This window comes from Oryzias melastigma, linkage group LG5 (assembly GCF_002922805.2).
Source record: "Oryzias melastigma strain HK-1 linkage group LG5, ASM292280v2, whole genome shotgun sequence".
Taxonomy (NCBI): domain Eukaryota; kingdom Metazoa; phylum Chordata; class Actinopteri; order Beloniformes; family Adrianichthyidae; genus Oryzias; species Oryzias melastigma.
In genome coordinates, this window is record NC_050516.1 from 35,569,270 (window position 1) to 35,584,703 (window position 15,434).

The 15,434-nt window shown below is 38.0% G+C and overlaps 2 protein-coding genes across 6 annotated transcripts in view; both read right to left on the reverse strand.

Annotated features, from left to right (window-relative positions):
- Positions 1–9,275, reverse strand: part of tmcc1b (transmembrane and coiled-coil domain family 1b) — a 19,398-nt gene extending 10,123 nt beyond the window's left edge. The window contains exons 1-5 of one of the 4 annotated variants that reach the window (XM_024270608.2): positions 9,135–9,275; positions 8,799–9,056; positions 6,062–6,227; positions 2,081–2,124; positions 598–1,361 (exon numbers count right to left, since the gene is read on the reverse strand). In XM_024270608.2, the coding sequence (XP_024126376.1) occupies positions 598–1,188 (591 nt within the window). In that variant the 5' untranslated portion in view covers positions 1,189–1,361; positions 2,081–2,124; positions 6,062–6,227; positions 8,799–9,056; positions 9,135–9,275. Of the gene's footprint in view, positions 1–597; positions 1,362–2,080; positions 2,125–6,061; positions 6,228–8,798 lie in introns of all 4 variants that reach the window. The other 3 variants (XM_024270609.2, XM_024270607.2, XM_024270611.2) reach the window with 3 other exon arrangements.
- A 238-nt stretch (positions 9,276–9,513) lies between these two features.
- Positions 9,514–15,434, reverse strand: part of LOC112145796 — a 6,533-nt gene continuing 612 nt past the window's right edge. The window contains exons 2-6 of one of the 2 annotated variants that reach the window (XM_024271258.2): positions 12,542–12,646; positions 12,352–12,470; positions 12,120–12,270; positions 10,643–10,761; positions 9,514–10,578 (exon numbers count right to left, since the gene is read on the reverse strand). In XM_024271258.2, coding sequence (XP_024127026.1) covers positions 9,550–10,578; positions 10,643–10,761; positions 12,120–12,270; positions 12,352–12,470; positions 12,542–12,646 — 1,523 coding nt within the window. In that variant the 3' untranslated portion in view covers positions 9,514–9,549. Of the gene's footprint in view, positions 10,579–10,642; positions 10,762–12,119; positions 12,271–12,351; positions 12,474–12,541; positions 12,647–15,434 lie in introns of both variants that reach the window. The other variant, XM_024271257.2, reaches the window with a different exon arrangement.

A 15,434-nucleotide genomic window follows, 5' to 3' on the forward strand; every position in this document is an offset into this window, starting at 1 on the left:
TTGGGCATGTCTCCGGTCCCCAACCCCCGTAAATAAGGGTAATACTCTATGTAAGGAATGTATTCCTCTTTGTAAGAAGATTGTGGGGGCGAAGAAGAATCCATCCGAAAAGAGAACAAAACTTTTGGTTTGGATCTCGAGTCGGGAAAGGTGCTGATTGGACGCTTCCTGCTGTCGTAAAGCCTTTGCACCAATCAATGGGTCACATCGTGTGACGACAGAAGCTCCGCCCCTAATGGGTCCATTCCATTTTTCTATGGACTTATGATAGGGTTGTACATGCATTTATCAAATATTTGCTTTGAGTGATTTTAACTTCTCGTTCTTTAATCTTCTTATTTGACGTGGTGTACAGCTCGGTATCAAGAAACTGGAGGCAGCCCCTGAAGGCTGTGAGGAGCTGGTATAATGAAGGGACCGGCGCCGACCTTACTGTATTGAACTGTGACATTAGTGGCAAACGTAAATGCTACTAGGGAACGCCCCAAACAGAATAATAAGGAAACGAGTCAGTGGAAACGAGTCACAACAGACCCATCAAAGTCCAGTGTACATGGCTGCACGACGGAGGACTGATAGGGGGAGATAAGTACTCACCTTGTCAGGCTCTTCAGTGGAGTGGTATCCAGAGGTTGTTAGTATGTCCACCAGGGCGGGGCAGCTGGGTGTATCTGTGGTGGAGGAGGAGCGTGGGCGCCCAGCCTGCAGAAGTGCTTCATGAGTGCTGCGCCGGTGGATCTGCGGGCTTCCTTTGGGCGGAGGGTCCCCGCTCACCCCCGACTTGCTGCGGCGGCTCTGCAGGCTGGTGCCTCGCTTCATCATCGGTGGGCCTCTGATCTGCTGTAGGACGCGACTCAGAGCTGCAGGAGGAGCGGAAGTGGCAGGGCCGTCAGAATCCGGAGGGAGGCCCGCGGAGGCGGGAGCGTCGCCTACGTCTGGCCCTACGTCAGCGGGGTCAGGGGGCGGGAAGGTTGAGGCGGACTCGTGTGGGGAAACGGAGGAGCGCCGGCGCTGTGGCTGGAAGAGCTGCTTCAAACCATGACCAAACGCCCCCATGTTTTCCAGGGCATTATGGGTGATTTTGGACAAGCCGTGCTCAGACTCCGACGCCCTCCGGCCAACCTCCAGCTCCGCTCGGCCCGCTGAGTCCGGCTCCTCTGGACTCTGCTCACTACTACCCTGATCCATCAGAGACCTCCAGCTTCACAGCGAGCTTCTACTTGGGGGTGCAGGAGACTAGCTACGCCCCGCCGTCACCCCGCCGAGCGGCCGGGGGAACGCCAGGGAAGCAGAGGGGTCGGCGCTCAGTCGGACCCTTTGAGTGGGCATGCATCTGTGGCCTGGCTCAATGTCATGCTTGTCTACCACAAAAAGGAAAATAAAATGCATTACAGCATGCAGAAGTGAGGAATAAAATGAGCAGAAGCAAAAAGTAAAACATGTGCAGCATCGACTGGGCTGACAGACTGGAATAAAGTTTCACATCATCACTGAGAGTTTATAGTTTATAATCATTTATCTAAAATCGTCAACCCAGGAATGCATAAAAAAGGCAAACTCAAAGTAAAAAAGTTGTTGTGAACACTTTATGAAATGTGAAAAATTTGGTTTGAACGCACATGAAGGTCAACAGTCACATTTCATAAAGATTCACTGAACAGATCAGTTTAAGTGCTCACAGAAAACTACTGGAAATTCGAAATAAAGCATAAAAGAAATAAACGGTGAGTTTAAATGAATGTTTAATGCATTAAATGTTCAAATAATCCTGAATCCCATCAGAGCTAAATGATATGAGGAATACTTGTGATGTGTGTGATCGAACACAAAATCTTTAACATGCTGTAACTTTTCAGCCATTAACATGATAACATGATAATTCCAGTAGATTCTGAAGGAGAAAAGCGGCGCTCGCGCCGCTTTTCTCCTTCAGAATCTACTGGAATTATCATGTTAAAAAATTACAGTAAATCAAAGAACATTAAATCTATTGTCTTCGATATTGTTCAGTTTGTTTGAGTTCATTAACATATAAAGATACAGAGAGTAAATATCAGAGGAGACGGGACAGAAAGCTTACCATGAGTCCAACCTGTTTGTTTCTGACTTGCTCCTCAGGTCAGGCTGCATGAAGCACAAAACACATGAAAAAAACAGTTTTTTAAAGTTTAAAACAAGCTTGAATACAACTCTACATCTTGTTTTATCTATAAACTCATGACTGCTAGAAATACACAGTAAAAATGAACATTAATTGAGTCTCAATCAACAAGATGACCTTAAATTGCTAAAAAAAAAAAAAACAATTACATTCCCATGGAAATACAAAAAACACATCTACAGTGTACTTAATTCTGAAAATAAAATAAAAATTTACAGTTCCGCACAAATAATTTGTAGAAACTAATGCTGGGTTGATAAAATCGATCAGAATTGATCTGAGATTAATAAATCAATAATCGATTCATAAAAGTAGATATCAATCGAACTCATTAAGCTAAAGTCCGCTAGCTTGGTGCTAATGTAAAATGGTATTTCCCATAGGACGGCAAATGCTAAACATACATTACTGACTAAATGAACATCTTTATAAACTCACAGGCATCAATTTTCTAAACCTTTTTACCCATTTGTGGTCTAAAACACAGTTTCTTCTTCTTCTGGAGTAAGGTGTAATGCTATAGCCTGATCGCCACCTAGTGGCCAAACTGAAATGCCCTCCAGGAGAAGCAGAACAATTATTGGAGCTTTTACGTGTGATAATCCATGTAACACTGTATGGTATTAACAATCTCATTATTACTTCACTAATACATTTTACAGTATATGAACTGTATCAGATTAATATGAATATCTTCAAAACATTTTTAGATTATAAATGTAATTCTAAACAAATGTGTCTAAATGTGCACAAATTTGAAATTTAATTAAATTGAATTGAGTGGATTGAAAGAATTAAAAAACTAAAAAGTCAGAATCAAATTGATTCTGAAAATAGTTGCTGATACCGAGCCATAGTAAATACAACTGAGTTTATGTTACTGTCAGAATGAAATCCTCCTTCAGGTTGTGGTTAAAGAAAACCAACAAATACAAACCATTTCAGAAATGAAAAATCACCTTTCAGATTTCCACTAACTACTCTGTTTTGTTTAAAATGTAAAACTCAATGTTTATTGTATGATTTTAAATTTACATTAAAATAAAAAAAATACTGAACTCCACCTGATATTTAATCTACAACAAAACATTTCAATGGAGAATTTGACTCTTATATTCTAAGAAATCTCATTTTAATGTGATATCCAGACCAGGTCACCTAATAGTGAGAACAGGAGCTTGTTGATCGAAGCATCTCCGCTTCTTTTTAACACTTTAATGTCATCATTGGAAAATTCAGAAGTTCTAGTGTTTGTGTTTATTTAAAGATTGTGTGATAAACTTCAGTGATTTATTTAGGATGTATATCAACATCAACATTTGTTCATTTTCAAAAACGTCATTGAAGAACATTGTTTTAATTACACACTTTATTGCAGATTGTAAAACTTCTTTTCTTTCTTTTTTTAGGAGTTTCTTACAGAGATAAAGATCCAGATCTGATATCAACAATCTTTATTAGTCAGTAAATGTAAAGTCCCTCAGTTTTCATGTTCTGTTGTAAATTAGGTTTTAGTTTCTCTTTTAGGTTTTTATTTCACTGAGATAAAAAACTCCCAATTAGTTAATTATGCCCGTTAGTAACATTCTACTTTTGCAGATTTTTAGGAGAACTGTAAAAACGTAGTTTATTTTCTATCTATAATCTCAAATTCTTTGCTGGAATTAAAATCAGTTTTTATATTTCATTAATGCCCAAAAATAAAAAATAAGTGTTTTTGTTGTGCCTCCATTGTCTAGAATGCGCCATCCAGACTCAGAGGATCATAATTTGAAAACCACTGAATTAATCATATTATTTGCATGATTTAAGATATGAATTCAAGTATCAATAGAGGTAATGCATTTCTGCAATATTTGTTTGTTTGCTTAAATATTAGAAGGCAGCCAGTCCGATGAAAATTGTGTTTTTAACTTATTATTGGGACATTTTTCTGAGGATGAAAGACAAATATAAAGAAAATTAAGGTTAGTGTTATATCTATGAATATTTCTTTATTCAAATTGTTGTGAATCAGGAGCAGACGAAAGATTCTGTTGGTAAATAAGCTTATTTGTGACGTAGAAAACACAATGTGGGGCCACAAGCTCTCTGCTCCATTCTGATGCTTCCACCTGCAGACAAACAGATCCATGAACGTCTTTGTTTTCCTCTCTGAGCTGGAATCTGGATCAAAACAGCATTGATCCGATATTGATCCCATTTTTGTTGCACTGTTAATGTTAAGATGGGGATGTGAGGAGTTGTAAGCTAGTGGATGAGAGTGTAAACAGAGAGCTCTCAGCAACAGGAAGAGGAGGAGGGGTTGCTCCTCACCAACGGTCCCATTCAAAACTATGAGGTGAATTTCAAATGAACTGTTGCCGCTCTGTAGAAACTATGTCCTATAAAGCTTTTTTTTCTTTTTGGCTAAAAAAAACCACCATAATCATAAATAAAACCCACTAGGAACTTCCTTAAAATAGCTCAAAACAAGATCAGAGTGGGACTTTCGTTTCTTTCATTTCCTAAAGAAAATGTGTCCATTTTGTGTGAAACTTCCATTGTGACCCTGACATTAAAGTACATTATTATTTTGCAGACGGAGAGAAAAATGACCCCATGACTCAGCATGGCCACAGAGTATCATTTCACAACTGAGCACATCTTTAGAGGCAGAAATCAAATGAAATGCTCCTGAACAAAGAACTGCTATAAAAGTCTTTGTAAAGCCTCACCATAAAACGGAGCCTCTAACTGCATTTTCATACATTTAGAGAATCATAATCAAGTTAGAAATCATAGTTAAGTGCATTAAGTCTTCCAGCCATGTGGACATTTTCAGCTCAAATGTGACCTTGTTGTTTTTTCATACACAGTAACTGTGTAGCTAACTGATTACATGCTTGACTTGTTAAAGCATTCAAGCCTTATCTAAAACAACACTTTTTTTAACGACATTGTAAAACGACCTTCTTATCCCGGGAGCTTCCTGCAAAAACCATTCCAAGACAAACACGCAATAAAAAAAACCCGTTTAGCATAAACTTGGAGCTACGTCCTAAATCTGAAAGAAGAACGCGCCGTCAGACGCGTCATCCGACTCCTTCAGGCTGAGGGTAAAGTGTCCCAGCCTGCATCCACCATCACTCTGAGCAGAGACGGCTCCAATGTCACATTAGCGCCGTGCGTAGCTGTGAAAGTTAACGGATATTTTTAGGTTGGGTTTTATTGTGAGACTCTCAGACGCATAATAGGTGTTAGTTTCTGTCATATCTTTACCATATGAGGCCAATTACTGCAAACTGCACTTAGCGTATGTGAAAACCATCAGGGCCGTGCTGCATGTTATTAAAACATGTTCAAAGAATTGTGACTTTTGCTGCTTTCTGTACATTTTGGGCACGTAAAACTCAATCACACTTTCAGTGATTTCATCAATCTTGGGATTAAAACGTTCAGCTCGTTCAGGACATTACTGCTTGTGTTTTTGGTATTCATAAACTTTATATTTTTTGAAATATTGAGCAAATATGCCCCATAGGAAATGACTAAGAAAGTCTTCAAATTTCAAAATTGTAATAAGGCCTTAAATATATTCATGGGCTATGTTTTCATCTTTATAGTAATTTGGCTAATATTTTAGCAACATGCTAAAGTTTATGACCAATTTGTTTTCTGTTGGGGTTTTTCTAGGCTAATTTAGGGATTAGCTTCTATTTTAGCAACATGCTAACATTTTTAGCTTATTTGTTATCTACTGATGTTTTTATAGGCTACAAAGCGGTTTGTCAGAGATCATAGAATCTGCACAATGTCAATCCGAAATATCCCACTTGAATTCTGTAATGTTCTGCATTTAAATGACACCATTTACAATAAGAGACAAACTAAAAACAGTAAAAATGCAGATCAACGTACCTTTAGTTGTGGCCATCCGTAGTAGATATGTGATGATCCTTCCACAACTAAAAAATAGTGAATAATCCCAGGAAAGTTCCAAAAACACGTTGCCACGGTTATTTTTTCCAGTTTAAAAAGGTGAAACTTCAGTCACAGGATTCTGTGGTAATTTTGCAAACACATGCTGCAAAAAACAAAAAGAAAAGTTAAATAAAATGAGTCAAAATGGAAAAAAAGGATCAAATCTGTGAAAAAGGATCATCATAATTTACCAAATGAATTGAAAAAAATATATCTTTTTATATTTTAAAAACAAAACCTTTTTATATTTTTAATTGATAAATTACAAAGTTTTAAAGACAAACTCCAATTAAAATTGTTTTAAAATGTTTTTGTGGATTTTTTTCTGTTAATGGAGGATATATCTAACCTAAAGAAAGTTAAGCTCAAAATTGCATTTATAAGTATTTCTTTTTTTTTTTTTTTTTAATCACTGTGAATCGGGAACAGTTTGAAAAAGAGCTTATTTGTGACGTAGATTATTTGCTGTGCCAGCTCTGATCCATTCTGATGCTTCCACATGAGGACAAATAGATCCATGAACGTCTTTGTTTTCCTCGTCTAAACTGGAATCTGGATCAAAATTGTAAAATTTTTGTTACACCAATAATGTTAGGTTGGGGGTGTGAGAGGCTGTAAGCTAGTGGGAGAGGCTGTAAACAGAGAGCTCTCAACAACGGGGATTGTTTAACTGACCTTGAAAAACAAAACAGGTTTTTGATTTTGGCTAAAAAAAAAAAGACATAATCATACTTAAAAGTGGTCTTTTAAAGTCCCACTCCAATCATCTTTTGATCTATTGTAAAATCATTCTCAGTGGTCTTTCAATTATGATTATTGATTATTTTTCATTAAAATCAAAAAGTCTGTGTTGTTTTCCAGAACATAGTATCCTCAGAGTGGCAGAAGTTCATCAAAAATTAACCTTCCAGTTGTGGGCGAGGCAGTTGGTGTGTTGTAAGCCTGCCCACACTCCCCATTATCCCCTTGTTTAAACTCTCTAAGTTACAGCCCCTCACATCCCCAACATAAAATTACCGATACAATAAATACGGTGAACGATTTCAGAGCTATCCAGATGCCAGCTCAGATGAGGAAAGCAAAGACGTTCATGGATCTATTTGACTACACGTGGATGCGGAACAGGGAGCTTGTGGCCCCCTGATTGTAGCTTTCTCCCAACTGCATTTTTTTCATTTGTTCCTGATTCAAAATACTCAGAAATGATACTTTATGCTTCATTTTTTGTGTAAAATCAAGAGAAAAATACTGAAATAGCATGGTAAAAGCACAATTTTCATTTTTTAAAATGGCTTTAACGACGATTGGAGTATTTCTGTATTGTTTCCTATTCAATAAAAATAAATAAGGCTTCTAATGAAGTCTGTATGTGAAAAAAGCTGAAATTGAAGCCTAAATGTACTCCACTGTATTTAGCTTCATCTTGTACAGGACAAGCCTCACAGGACTCTCAGATTAATTAACCTCTTTGTGTTAACTAACAGCTCAGAATAGTCCAGTCTGCTAACATTTGAACACACAAAACCAACATGAAATCTACGTACATGATGTGATAGTGAGTCAAAAGGAAATCATCAGCTAAATATAGCTCAGTGTTGTATGGAGTGTGTGACAGCGGTGTCACTATTCATTCAGAAACAATGCTCATTCCCTTTGACAACACACGAAAAGTACACAAACTGTTTGTTGAGCCCCAGTTTAATTAACTAAATTGCTGAGTAATGGGTGTATTATTACACACATATTGATGTGTGTAAACTTAAGATTGCCCATTAAATAGTTTGATAACGCTGTACATAGACAGTAATGCTACTTCATTTATTTATAGTTTGAATTACAGCAAATAGTCTGAGCCCTGCGGTTAGCTAAAGATAAGAGGATGAAATTAGCAGCTCGCTAATCAAACGATCCAAAGACTCAGGCTTTAAAAGTAATAAAAACATTCACATGAACGTCTTTTTATATATATATAAATACGGGTGTGTGTTCATTATAAACTGGAGCTGTAAGGAAGCGGTCACGGGCTGAAGCTCCCACGAAGACGGCTTGTCGGCTCAACTGGTAGCTAGCGGTTAAGCTAACCCGGGGTGTCAGGGGGGCGTTCAATTCACCTCACGGCGTACACCGGGATTGTTGTGGGGCTTTGCAGTAAGCCTGTCTGAGTGTGCATTAAATGAATGAGACAGCTCTTAAATCAAACGTATCCTGAAAATAACATTTAACAGTGACAAACCTGACTTTTTTGTTTTGTAATAAAATATATAACGAGTTTATGTTTGTCAATGCAACTTATTCATCCCAAATAAACTAATATTTCCCCTGAGTTTCTAAATTTAACATTTATGCTTATATATTTTTTGTAAGATGCACAGATTTACTAACAAAGTGGATTTTTGCTATTATAAGAGTTTATTTTAAAAAAATATCCGTTAGAAATAGGGCATTTAAATAATGTTGGTGCCGGTTTAAAGAAAGGTGTTGACAGCAGCAGGAGAAACCCACAGAGGTGTTAAAAGCTCAATTATCCGCTTTAGATTGAGACACTGAGCTGCCATCTGTAACACATCAAGTTTACACAGAACACTGGTTCTCGTGATGACGGAACATTCAGCACACACGGAACCGCATTAGCTAGTAAACGTAATTTAGACGAGATTCGGTCGGTTTAACTTACCAGTCCCATAAATAAATAAAAGCACTCCACCGGGTGTTGTCCTTAAAGTTAAATAAACTTGATTTGTTGTCCAAATGTTCCGTTTTTTCTTCCGTCTGAATAACCTGGAGGAGAATGAGGAGCTTACTCGCCACGCAGCCTGTCAATTAGCAGGTTGGCTAAGCTCTCTAGCTAAAAAACATCGCCTCAGCTCCGGTCCTGTTAGCTACAGGCGAGAGGCAGACAGCGCGTCACCAGCCAAGTCCTGCGTCACGTGACCTGCATGAAACCCCGTTCCATTCAGAACACCGACAGCCAAAATGTTTGGGGGGTTTTGGGGGTTGAATTTTAACTTACGAGCGCTCAGAATTGTGTTGATGACCGTTCATTTCTCCCAGTGGTGGACACTCCCACGGTGACGTCAGCTAACGTCAACGTCAGTGCGACGGACAAGCCGTCCCAGCGAGTCACGCAGGTGCGCACGCGGGCACGGCGTGAGGTTGTGCCCCCAGCATCAGTGTGACAATGCCATGAGCAACTACAAGTGACACATAAATGCTTTCAATTTACCTCAGATTAAAAAAAATAAATACAAGGAAATAGTTTAGTAAATCAGTAATTTTCCAATTAATTTAAATAAATGAGCCAAGTTAATTGAAATCCACCTTTATTTTCTTTGCATACATGTGCATTTATGATTCATCTCACCATTGCACTCATTTCAAGTCTGCAAGAAAAGGATCAAAAGTCATTGGTTTAATCAGGAGTACCTTCACCAGCTTCTTGCTAGCTGCACCTGCCTCTGTTCAGGGAGGAAAGGATACATGTGAGGCACGGCAGGGTAAAAGGGCTGCGACTGGGCTGGGTTATCAGAAGGATTAAGAAATAAAGGCACAGGAGCTTGTTTTGGAATTAAATACAATGGCATGAGTGGGTGTGGCTGGTAAAAGGACTCTTGAGCTGGCGGCTCCTTCGTGGTTTCTGCAGGTGAGGCAGGAGTTTGTGTCTGCTGGAGTCGTCTTGAGGAGTGATGGTCGAGGGGAGGATACAACACCGGGAAGGAGAACGACTGAGGGAGCAGGTGCTGTGGTTTAACTGGCTGGATGACTTTGGGGTTATTGGTGGCATCAGACTTTGGAGATGAAGGTTTAGAAACTGGTAGAAAAGGATACTGGGGCAGCAATGGAAACTGCGGGTGGCGAGGGACTTCATGCTTCCCCTTTGGCTCAGTAGCAGGAGCAGGTGATGTAACCAAAGCTTTGGTGGTCGTAGGAGCAGTAGGAGGCGTAGTTTGTTGGGAAACTTCCGATATCATGGGAAACTGTGGAAACATGGGGAATTTATACTGGGGAGACTGCAGCATTGGAGACATCTGGATTGGAGGAGATTGTAGCAGTGGAGGCATCTGCAACATCTGGATCTGTGGAGCAGCAGAATTGTCATTTCCAGGTGTTTGTGCTGGCAATTCAGGTCGAGGGAACAAGAAGAATGGAGGCAACTGTGGCAAATTAAAGGGTGACTGCTGAACCAAAGGCTCCTTTGGGTTTTCAGGAGAGTCTGCAGTAAGAACAGGGAGCTGCGGTTGAGGTAGCTGTACCATCCGAGGTGGATTGTTCGTCGACTGATGTTGTCCATAATGGGAATATAGTGGCAAGAAAGGGTATGGAGGTTGCTGCAGGATTACGTCAGACTCTCTGGGTATTGCATTAGTTCCTTTGTCAATATCAGTGTTCTCTACAGGAGGACATGTTGCCAAGAGTTCAAAGTCTGCCCACTGAAGAGACAGCATGTATTCATCATCCTGAAAGGAAACAACCCATCAGTCAAATGCATCTTCAGTTTAACAAAAAGGTGCACCATCATACCTTCGTTTCTATACATGAGCCTTTTTTATAGGGAGCAAGGATCACCAGCTCGCCATTAAGTTCTTGAAAAGTTAGTCCACAGGAATGTGCTGACAGCAGGGGCTGCCATGTGCCGGACACTGCAATATTCAAGATGAGATCATCTACATCAGGGGTGTCAAACTCAATCGCATAAGGGGCCAAAATCCAAAACACACCTTAAGTCATGGGCTGAACAAGATAGACATCTATTGAAAACACTAATAACTATGAACTAGATATATAGCATTAACAATAATGCTTGTAGGGAGGCTGTAAGCTAATTAGTGCTGATAGCTAAAGATACTGAAATTAATAGCCAAACGGTAAAGCTAACAGTCAGCTAAAATATTAGCTAAAAGCCAAGTTAGCCTGAAAAATAATAATAACTTAAGTTAGCCAATACAGCTAGCATTTAGCTGAAAAAAATACTAAACTTGAAATATGACTAACTGAAAAAACCTAAATTAGCCAAAACAGCTAGCATGTAGTTGAAATATTAGCTAAACTACGAAATAGCCAAAACAATTCTTTGTAAATGCTAAAGCAGTCTAAAAAGCTAGCACAATGCCAATTTTTAAATCCGCAACTTTACACAACTAAAAACTACATTTATAGCATTACCTGCCATAACGCTCAACTTAATAAACATTAAGTTAGCCAAAACAGCTAGCTTGTAGCTGAAATATTAGCAAAAAAATTGCCTAAAAATCTTAGAAAATCCTAAAATAGTCCAAAAAGCTAGCAAAATAGTGGAGCAGCTAACTCAAAAAATCTTTCATTTTATGATACAAGCATGAAATTTGGCTGAAGTACTTATAAGACACCAAATGTTACATTGAAAAAATATGAGTACTTCATCAGGTAAAATTAGGTTTTTATTGCTAAACATTACAGGGATATTAACTGGCATTTTTTGGCAGAAAGAGCTCATCCTCACTGCCACCCATTAGCAGTACATTTTCGGGGCAAAAAAACCATTGAAAACATCATCAAGTAAACTATTTTTATGATATTCTGCCAACTTTACTGCCACGGTGGCCATCTTGAAAAAAAATGGCGGCCATATTGGATTTTTGTTTGGCTAGCACTTTTTTCCTGTAACTAGACCCAGAGACTATAACTGTACCAAATTTCATGCTTGTATCATCAACTGAACGATTCTGGCTAAAAATGACACCAAGATGCTCCACTACAATGCCAATTTTTAGAACGCAAAAGCCGAAACAAAAAGATTAATAAAACAAATGCAGGAGAAATCTTAAAATCACCTTAAACCTTAAATATCTTTCAAAATTTTACCCTCTAAAATATATTTTGTAAAAATTATACAGTTAGAAATGAGCACAAGATAATAGTTCAGTACAATAAAATGATCTGGAGGGAATTACCCAGGGGGCTGGATCTGGCCCCCGGGCCTTGACATGTGGTCTAGATACATTTGAAAGTCTTCACTTACTTTTTACTTTGAATTCATTCGCTGAAACGCCTCCCATCCTCACAACCATATTTGATGGAAAGCAAAAAATGTATGGCATTGGTAATGTTGTAGGACAAGACATGGCCATTGGCTCCCCCATTAAACGCAGCGGCAGTACATAGTCACCATCCTACGACGAGAAGACAACGTTTTAACATCATGTACTGATAAAACGAGCCTCATCGACTCCCCTTGTTTCAGAAAATCTCACTTGTTTGTTAACATAACAGCCTCGATAGGGCGTGGCATACTGGATATCTCTGCGGGATCTCTTCACAGAAAACCCACAGTAGGGGGGCATCTGAGACAGAGGAATAAGAGGAGATTGGCCTGCTGGGACGAAGACACAATTAGAAGACAGAAAAAAGAAGTAATATTTGCAGGTGTGATCTGGAACCCACCGCTGTCCACTAGGAAGGGTGGAGCACCTGTCCTTCTGATTGCAAGAGTCATCCGGTTGTCACCACACTGCACTGAAGGAGCCATCTGCTGGAGTTTTGACAACACTGGAAGCAAAGAAATAAATTTAAGTAACGATCAGTCACTCATGCATGTTTCAACTGAACATTTTTGCCCAATTTTTCTCAAAATTGTCTTGTCAAACAATAAAAAGGAATGACAATATAATCAGATATCTAGATCTAGTCCAGGGGTCAGAAACCTTTAAAAGTAAAAGAGCCATTTGGGCTTGTTTTCTACTGATCAAAACCTAGTAGGAGCCGTATTTTTACCTTTTACCTCTAGTAGGGCCAAATTAGCGAAATATCAAGCTAGTTACTCAATTACTAGCTGAACTCCAAATTAGCATAAAATTCCTTAGTAAATTAAATCAGCCAAAAAATGTTAGCATGTTGCTAAAAGAAAAGCTAAACTCTAAATTAGCCTTGAAACTCAAGTAGATGGCAAATTAGCCAAAAATGTTAGCATATATTGCTAAAATATTAGCTAAACTCCAAATTATCCTTTAAAAAAAGCTAGCTTGTTGCTCAATTACAAGCGGAACTGCAAAATAATGTAAAATTTCTCAGTAAAAATGTTAGCATGTGGCTAAAATAGAAGCTAAGTTCTAAATTATCCCAAAGACACTTCAGTAGATAACAACTTAGCTGAAAACATCAGCGCTTTTCTAAAATATTGGCCAAATGCCAAATTAGCATAAAATTCCTCAGAAAACTAGATAGTCAAAAATGTTAGCCTGTTGCTAAAATAGAAGCTAAACTCTAGATTAGCCTAAAACCCCCAGTAGGCAACAAACTAGCAAAAACGTTAGCATGTTGCTAAAATAGAACTTTTGAAAATTACCATTATTTTATTTTTCTTCAGCCAGAGAGCCACCATGGAGAGATAAAGCCTCATGTGGATCTGGAGCTGCAGGTTGCAGACTCCTGATCGTCTCAACATGTGACTGATACTGTAGACATTTCAGAAAATTTCAGAGGCTACAACTAAAGTTAATGATACATGATCAGGAAAGGAAGTCGTTCAAAACAGCATGAAGTCCCACTACCAAAGTATAATTTAGGAGTCATTTATCCCAGTAAATTAAAGCCGTTTAAAGATTTAACTGCGTCACTCGTTCTTTAGAACACATTTGTACAAACTAGACCAGAAGTATTTGATGGTATTAAAATAAGGGAATTACTTAAATTCCTTCACAATGACTAATACCAAAAGAAATGAACAACTGCACACTATGTAATTTGTTGACTGACAGGTTGAAGCAGTCCACTAATGCTGAAAGGGCAGAATGCATCAACTGAATCAGTGTTTGCATTTTTTTCTTTAGTACTACAGTTATGGTCCATTTAAGACTAAAGACAGGTTTTAAGTGCTGCTTTAAGGTAGCATTTGAAACCAAGCTGTCAAATGTGATGACAGCTTGGAGTAAATAAGCTTAGATGCATTGGCACTTTGAAGAATGATGATGTTAGGACAGGAAAATAAATATATAATTGATCAAGACTTTGAAAGTCAGTTTCCTATTTAAAGTTGATGCAGTCTTTAGAGGCTGTAGATAAGTGGTTTGTCGTTTCACTTCAAGAAAAAGAAAAAAAACTCAAATTGTATGCAGCCTGCTTTAGATAGTTTCCTTTGATAAGAGTTTTAAAATAGAATGTGGTAGAGTTTACTTCTCCGTTAAACTGTTAAATGGGCGTCAACTTATTGTTGTATTGTGTGGGTGAAAACGTTAACTTTTTTTTAAATCAAGACCACATTCAATAACTTTAATCTTTAAGAACCAACTGTGACAAAAACAAAATAAATCAAATTAAAGTTTGGTGGTTTATTGTATCTTTAGTATTTATACTGCATAGTTTTCCCTAAAGGAAAAAAATCGTTTTTACTGGTTGTGAACCAAATGAACACAGTTCACTTTTCATTCATCATGTTACACTTTGCATACTCCATATAGACCAGGGGTGTCAAACTCAACCGCAGAGGGGGCCAAAATCCAAAATGCACCTTAGGGCGCGGGCCAAACAAGATAAATAACTTTAAGACACTAAAACTACATTTTTTAAACTTTAAAAATATAACCAACATTAATAAAAGGCAGCAATATTTTTTAAGAAATCCACTTAAATCTTAAATAATTTAATATTTTACTCCATAAAAATATATATTTAAAAAAAATTATAAAAGTTAGAAATGAGCGCAAGATATCAGGTAGCTGAAATATTAGCTGAACTCCAAAACAGCCTAAAAAACAAAACAAAGGCAAAATTATCCAAAACGGCTACAAAGTAGCTAAATTAGCTAAACTCAAACAGCCTAAATAAATGAAAAAAAGCCTAAATTAGCCTTAACAGCTAGCATGTAGCTGAAATATAGCCAAACTTCCAAATAGCCGAAATCTTAGTAAATCCCAAAATAGTCCAAAAAGTTAACTCAATACCAATTTTTAAACTTGTAACTTTAACAACAAAAAGAAAGAATTCTACTACTGAATAAATCAACTTAAACCTTAAATACCTTTCAATATTTTACTCTCCATAAAAATATATTTTGTCAAAATTATAAAAGTTAGAAACGACAGCAAGATAACTATGGACAATTTGTAACAGGAAAATAAAATTATCTGGAGTGCTGAATGTAATTACCCGGAGGGCCAGATCCGGCCCCCGGGCCTTGACATGTGTCAGCTTCTCCAACACTGTTAGAGGGGGAAAACAAATACATAACTTGACACCATCAACCATGGTCCCTTAAAATCTTCGTGAATATTACAATAATTTGTTCCCCTGCTCCTATGGACCTATGTCTTTTTTTTTTAAATGTCCCTAGAATGTTGTT